General features: G+C 47.0%; 1 protein-coding gene across 1 annotated transcript in view; it reads right to left on the minus strand.

Moving 5' to 3' along the window:
- Sec14l5 (SEC14 like lipid binding 5) overlaps window positions 1-7,488 on the minus strand; it is a 41,244-nt gene that overhangs the window by 17,414 nt on the left and 16,342 nt on the right. Inside the window, exons 3-4 of the mRNA XM_004627792.2 lie at window positions 2,586-2,735; window positions 2,167-2,298 (exon numbers count right to left, since the gene is read on the minus strand). Coding sequence (XP_004627849.1) covers window positions 2,167-2,298; window positions 2,586-2,735 — 282 coding nt within the window. The remainder of the gene's footprint in view (window positions 1-2,166; window positions 2,299-2,585; window positions 2,736-7,488) is intronic.

Genomic DNA, 7,488 nt, shown 5'->3' on the forward strand with positions numbered 1-7,488 from the left:
CTTGCACCTGCCAGGGAAGCGCTTATTCCACTGAGCCATCTCCCCGGCCCCTCGTTTTGTCTTCTTGACACAGGATCTTGCTATGCAGCTTAGGCTGGTCTTGAGCTCACTTTGTAGCCCAGGCTGGTCTCCAACTTGCAAGGATCCTCCTGCCTCAGCCTCCTGAGTGCTGGGATTACAGGCACACAACCACACCCAGCCCAAATACAGTGAATGTTTAAATAAAAAGGAATGACACTAAAAAGCACCTCACCATTAGTCCCCCTCAAAGTTCTCCCCCAACTTCCAACACACTTATCCCATTATTCTTGCCACTTTCTGAAGCAATCTGGAAGTGACTGTCTTTTGTGAGTGTCCTAAGAAGTACAATCAAAACTAAGGTGAATGCTGCTGCCAAGTGCAGGCTTGTTAAGAATATTAGGGAGTGTCTTTATCCACCTTCTTCACCAGATCCAGTGCTGTGTCACTCTTGGCTCTTCCCCACAGTCAAAAATGACCATGAAAGGTAAATCAATTTTGAATCAATCGAGGGCATCAAGCAGTCACAACAGCACAACTCAAGATATTAATGAAAGAGGACTTCCAGGACTGCTTCGGGAAGTGACAAGAACGATAGGACTCTTCAGAGAAGCAAAGGGAATATTTTGAGGGGGGTTAATGGCAATGTGTCTTTTATTGTAATACATTTTTTAAATTTAAGCTTTCTCCATATTTTTATCATGCTGTATATCCTTATGTATCCATAAATATAAACATATCACCAAAAATGAACTTAATTGGCAAAGTTGCTATTCAGATCCCAACTTCATGCTCCTAGGAAGTTACCAGGGAAGCTAGAGAACATGCAGGCTCCCAGGCTGGCCCCTGATGGTGCTGGGTGGGGCCAGGGAACCGAACCCCAGGCAGCCTCGGGGTTACCCGTTCTGCTGCTGGCAATCACCCCAGTGCACTACACAGACACCCGCTGCCCCAAGAAGCCTGGACTCAGGCACGTCTCCAGGAGGAGTGGGAAGTAACGATGAGACACAGTGGGCATGTAGTGGGTGGCTGCTGCACACAGAGCACCATGGAAAGTGCCAGGGCCTGAGAAATCAAAGAGGCCAAGACACAGCAGAGCCACCCACGAAGCTCCAGCATTAGCACACTGGAGCTGCCCTCCTGGAAACTCCCATCTAGGATCCAGCCTGGGCTAATGGGCTTCTCCCTGCAACCTGAGGCTCTGCAAGCAGGGTCCGGTAATGCCCTCTGTTTAGATACAAATGGTATGGCCCACAGAGGGGAAGTGACTTAGCCACTGTCATTCAGCAAAAAAAACAGCAGAGTTAGATGCACTCAGTCGGTGTCTCCAGGCTCCTTCCCCGAGTCCTGTGGCTCACAAGACCTGGTCCTGCAGCTCTACCTGGTCTCACCTTGCTCAGCCTCTTACTGTGCTGTTTCCAGCCCTCGTGGGGCAGCTCCTCCTGGCTCTCAGCTCCCAGCCTCAGTGGCACTTCCTGAGAGGCCCAAGGGACACTGGAACCTAAGGGAGGACCTCTCCTCTTGTCCCTCTAGTCCTGCTGTTGGGTCCTTCCTAGCGCTGTGACAAGGAAACAGTAGGGATGTGGTTACCTCTCCTCAGTGTCTCCCACCCCACTGAAGCCATGTGAGGACAGTGGCTGGGCAGACTGGCGCATGGCTGGGTTCCCAGTGCCTGGCAGGGCCCTGGCACAGTGGGTTCCCATCAGTATGTACTGCAGACTAATAATCATTATTAGTTGAAAGGTGACACTTACCTGAAATTTAGTATGTGCAAGACACTGGTCTAAGGGGCTTGGATAAGAACATCTTACTTGAGGTAATCCTCACCACAACCTGTGTGATGGGCATGATTGATGATGATCATTTTACAGATGAGGAATTAAACATTTCATGAGAGACCAAGGGAAAGGAGAAAGGGAAAAGGGAGAGAGGAGAAGGCTGCCAGATTTAGCAGTACAAGATGCCCAGGCACGTTTGAATTTCAGATAAGCAACGAAGAATGTTTGCCTGTACATGTATCTGGAACGGTATGGGAGACACACTACACAATATTATCGGCTGTTTATCTGTGAACTGCAGCTGGGCATCCTGCATGTTACCTGACTGTGACAGGGGAGGGAGAAAGGGACAAGAGGGAGAGGACAGCACCGTGTAACTGCAGTTCTCATTGACCACCACGCGGCTGGCAAAAGTCTCGTTGTGGGCCTCGATGTGCAATGTCCTCTCTCTCCAGTTTAGAACGTTTTTCTGCAGGAAGACCACGTGGTCCACGCCCGCAACCTGCAAGGGAGGTAACCGAGGGCGTGAATATTTGCGTGAGACACCAGAGGACCTGCCTGACCCTCTGGATCCCAGCCCAGGTCCCTTCTCCCACAGTCCACCCGGTCTGCCCTGGTCCCAGGGTCCTCCCCAGCACAGACCCTCAGACCCAGCCCCACTCATGCACCCTGACTTAGCTCTGGTCCCCCGTAGCCCTTACCCACTGTGGTCTTCAGGGGCCTCCAGCCGACCCAGTCTAACCCAGCCCAGCACTCCATCTCTGATCTCTTAGCCAAGCAACCACCCACCTTCCGCAGCAGCCGCGGGGCGTCCACACGAAGTCTGCAGCTCCGCTCAACCACGTGCACCGCCCCATCCGCGCTGCGGGACTCGTGCAAGACCTCACTGCCCAGGAACACGGGGATCTGTGGGCAAGTGGGGAAGCGCTTCTCATAGGCCTGGGGCGGAGAGGGAAAGGGGCCGTGAGTGCAGCCTTCCTGCAGCCCCCTAGGAGAGTGGCTGCCTACAGCTCAGGGAAGTAGCCACACCGGAAGCAGCGCAGTGGTTTTTACCAACAACGCCAGTATTTTAATACCTTTCTCATTTGCCTATATATCAGAGTTTTCACCCTTAGAAGGACGGAGTCCCCTGTAACATTTTACAAGAAAGGACGTCTCAGCTCATCCTGGTAGTCCACACCTGTAATCCCAGTACTCTGGAAGGCTGCGGCAAGAGTTTTTTTTGTTTGTTTTTGGGGTTTGTTTTTGTTTGTTTGTTTGTTTGTTTGTTTTGCAGAACCGGAGATTGAACTCAGGCCCTTGCGCTTGCCAGGGAAGTGCTTATTCCATTGAGCCATCTCCCCAGTCCCAAGAGTTTTATAAATTTGAGCTCAGCCTGGACAACCTAGCATCTTAGTGAGACACTGTCTCAAAATAAAAGGACAGAAGGTGTAGCTCAGTGCAAAGGCCCTGGGTTCATTCCCCAGTACCACAAAGGATATTTCCTAGAAAAAGCATTTGATGAAATCCAACATCCCTTCATGATTTAAAAAAAAAAAAAAATCCAACTGAGAACTCAAGGGCATGTCTTCAACCTAATAAACAGTCTCGATAAAATACTACAGCCAGCATCACATTCCAGGGTGAAAGGCTGAATGCTTTCCCCGCTAAACTCTAAAACAAGGCACAGCGTCAGCTCATCTCACTTCCGGTCTTGTTGTACTGCAGGCTCCAGCCTCGGCAGTTAGGCAAGCTCAAGAAATAGAAGGCATCTGGCTGGGAAAGTGGTAAAGCTATTCCTGTTTGCAGATGTATGCTCTTATACCTAAAATGTCCTACACACACACACACACACACACACACACACACACACACACACACAATGTTAGAATTCACACACAAGTTCAAGGCTGCAACATGCAAAATCAATTGTGTTTCTATAGCCTAGCAATGAGCAAATTAAAAGATGCAACTTTAGAATACCAATTCCATTTATAATTGCATCAAAAAATGTCTAGAAATACTTTTAAGAAGTGCAACACTTAAACTCTGAAAACATTGCTGAAAGAAGCAAATGGCCACCTAAAGAAGGGGAATGATTTCCCCAATTCATGGATCAGAAGGCATAATATTAAGATGGTAACATTCCCCACAATGATCTACAAATTCAGTGAAATCTATTCACATCCCAACTGATTTGTTTGAAGAAATTGACAAGCTGGTCCTGCAATTCATGTGGAAATGGAAGAGACCTAGAAATATGCAAAACAATTTTAAAGAAGGACAAAATTGAAAGATCCACATCTCCTAATTTCAAACCATATCCTAAGACTATGGTAATTAAGGCAACGTGGCACTTGTGTATAGAACAACAGACATATAGATCAGTGGAACAGAATTAAGAGTTCAGAAATAAAACTTCACACTTACAGGCAGTTGGTTTTTGAAAAGAAGGTCAAGAGAACTAAATAGAGATAACCTTTCAATAAATAGGACCAGCGCAACTGGATGTTCACATGTAAAGGAAGGGACTTCAACTTTATGTCATAAACAAAAATTAACTCAAGGTGGAATAATTTAGAGGTAAGATCTAAAACTATAAAATCTTAAAAGAAGTCACAGGGGAGCTATAGATGTAGCTCAACAGTAAAGCCCTTGCCTAGCAAGTACACATTCCTGGGTTCAATTCCTAGCATTAGAAAAACACAAATAAACAAAAACCAACTACAAGAATAAATATTTGTTGTTTGGTTGCTTGCTTGTTTGCTCGCTTGTTGAGAGAGGGTTCTGCTAGGTAGCCCAGGCTGAGACTGAATTTGTAGCCCAAGCTGGCCTCAAACTCTCAATAGATCCTCTGAGCTCAGCCTCCTGACTGACTGCTGGGGTTATGGACATGAGCCAGCATACCCAGCAGGAGTAAATATTTATCACCTTGACAACAAAAACACAAACAAAAGAAAAAATAAACTAGGCATCGGCAAAAGTTAAAACTTTTATGTTGCAAAAGATGTGCTCTGCCACAGAGCAACATCCCCAGTTCTACCATAGTTCTTTTTTTATTCTTTTTCTTTCTTTCTTTTTTTTTCAGTACCAGGGACCAAACTCAGGACCTTGTGCTTGCCAGGCAGGCACTTACGCTGCTGAGCTATATCCCCAGCTACCATCATTCACTTTAAATGCATGTGTCCATGTAAATACTTAGCAATGTGCTCTACTCTTCGTAATCCACAGTGAGTGCACTGACAGCACAGGCTCAGCACCCTCTCTGGGTGCAAGTCCTGGCCCACCATGATGAGCTGTGTGACCGTGGATAGGTCACCTAACTGCTCAGTGCCTATCCACATGAGAACTGAGGGAAGTGGGCACAGGAAGGGACAGTGGAATTGTCCCTGCATGGTCGCTCTGTGTGTCTCTGACAAGGTTCCACACAGAGTGCAGGAAGTTAATTTGATTCCATGACACAGCACCCTTCACAAGGGGAGGCTCCAAGCCCGATGCTGGAGTGCCCAGGCCAGGATGCCCCCCAAGACACCTAGGGTCCACACAGGCTCTGATCTGGGGCTGCTTCCTTCTGCAGTCTGAAAGAACAGAGCTGAGTAAAGATAGTTGTAGGGGTCTCCTGGCTGTAAGCCATCTCAAAAGATGGTAAGGGTCTGTGCCAACTCCAGAAGAGCCGGGTCAGAACTAGTGACATCAGTGGCTGATGTTATTTGAGTGGGGTCTGCTCTTAGCCTGGCCAAGCCCACACGCCCCAGAATTAGGATCAATGTAGTCTCCAAAAATAGTGGCGGCATTTGAGGACAGATGCCTCCACCTCTTCCCTCCAGCTCCTGCAGGAAAGATGTGACCCATTGGCTGAGATGGGGGAGGAGATGGAACAGTGCCTTGGTGGCCTTAGTGTCACCCAGGCCCCACAAGGCCAGCCACCCCATCCTCCCCTCAGGTTAGGGAAGCAGAACTGCTACCTGCCAGATGGTGAAGCTGGTTGCTCTGACAGCCACCAGCGCTAGAGTGAAGAGTCCTGTCCCCCAGAGGGAAGAAACATTTCTCCTGAGGGGAAAAGGCTGCAGAGCTCAGTGTGGGTGATCCCTGACTTCAAGGCCAGCCCCACATGCTCCCAGCCCTGACAAGCTCCTGCCTTTTTATAACCTTGGAAAATGGTCCTTGGTCCATGAGCCTGTGGCTCAGAAGACAAAGCCAGGTTCACCTGGTACAGAACAAGAGCTCAAAGTTTGTCTTCTCCAGGCTACAGGACCCAGGAGGTCATAGGCACAGGTTTACAAGAACTAAAAACAGCCCCTAATGCCCTTCTTAGGGCACCAGCCCAGCTCCTCCTCCCCATAAGGGAAAAGACTTTCAAGAAGGGAATGAAGGGCTGGTGAGATAGCTCAGTGGTCTAAAGCACTTACTTAGAACAAGCTTAGCAAAGCACAGGGACCACAGTTCAATCCCCCAGCACCACATGCCAGCCAGCCCCGCCCCCAGGTGGGCTTAGCTGGCCACACACACACACACACACACACACAAACACACAATTAAAAAAAATAAAAGAAGGGAATGAAGAGAGGGGTACATGGTGCCAAAATCGTCAGGCTTGTCTGGGCTCTACTGCTTTTGAATTGAGTGACTCTGGCCAAGTCACTTGCCCTCTCTGAGTCTATTGCTCATCTATAAAACAGGGGAGTGAAGCCCTCACCTCCCCAGAGGAATCTCCAAGCAGCAAGCCTGGCAGCCGTAGGTTATGTTGTGCCAGCTCTCAGATCTCTCATTCAGTCCTCTGAATAGTGTCCTCATGGGACAAATAAAGAAGCTTGAGCTCAAAGAGGCTCACTAGTGTACCCAACCTCATACAGATGGGGTGGTGAACCTGGCTTTGGGTCCCCCTTGGGCCAGCCCCTACTGCCTTCAGCAAGCCCTCACTCAGCTGCTGGGCTTGTTTTCATGGGCAGCTCAGAAGCAGAGCCAGCCCTGTCCCCTGGGCTGTTGGGTCACATCTCCTTTTTCCACCTTGTTATGGGTAGGATCCAGAATGCTCCCAACTCCATTATACAATGGAGTATTACTCAGCTATAACAAAGGACAAACTCAAAGACTTTATAGGCAAGTAGATGCAACTAGAGGCTATACTCACAAGTGAAATAAATCAGACCCACATGTGTAAATATATTGTCTTCCTAGTATAAGAATCTGAAAGAACAAATAAAACCTGAAAGGTGTAATAAATATAGTAAAACTGAATGAAACTGAACATAAGTATTAAATAATGAAGGATGAGGGAAAGGAGAAAGTATAAGAAAAAAGGAAGGGGGGAAAATCATGCAAGTGTATATACATGCTGAGATAATTATATTAACAATTTCCATCAGTTTTTTTTTAAATAGCAGTTAATGTTTAGAATTTTCACTTTGACTAACTCTGTATGCTGATATCTGCAATCTGAGCAACTACGTCAAGGACAGCAATATGTAATACAAAACCATGGTTGACTACCTCTCATCTTGGTCTTCTAAATGTGTGCCATTACTAATGTCTTATTGATTATTATTATACTTTCTTTAAAATAAATTTACAGTTAGATTGCTTAGTTGAATTCAAACACCTATAGTATTTAGATGCCAATAGATTATTCACCTCTGACAGGACAAAAAAATAAAAGGATACAAAGGAAAGATCATTTTGTATTTATATATACAAAATAGTTAGGATAAATTTA

The sequence above is a fragment of the Octodon degus genome, unplaced genomic scaffold (genome assembly GCF_000260255.1).
Source record: "Octodon degus isolate 3935 unplaced genomic scaffold, OctDeg1.0 scaffold00021, whole genome shotgun sequence".
Taxonomy (NCBI): domain Eukaryota; kingdom Metazoa; phylum Chordata; class Mammalia; order Rodentia; family Octodontidae; genus Octodon; species Octodon degus.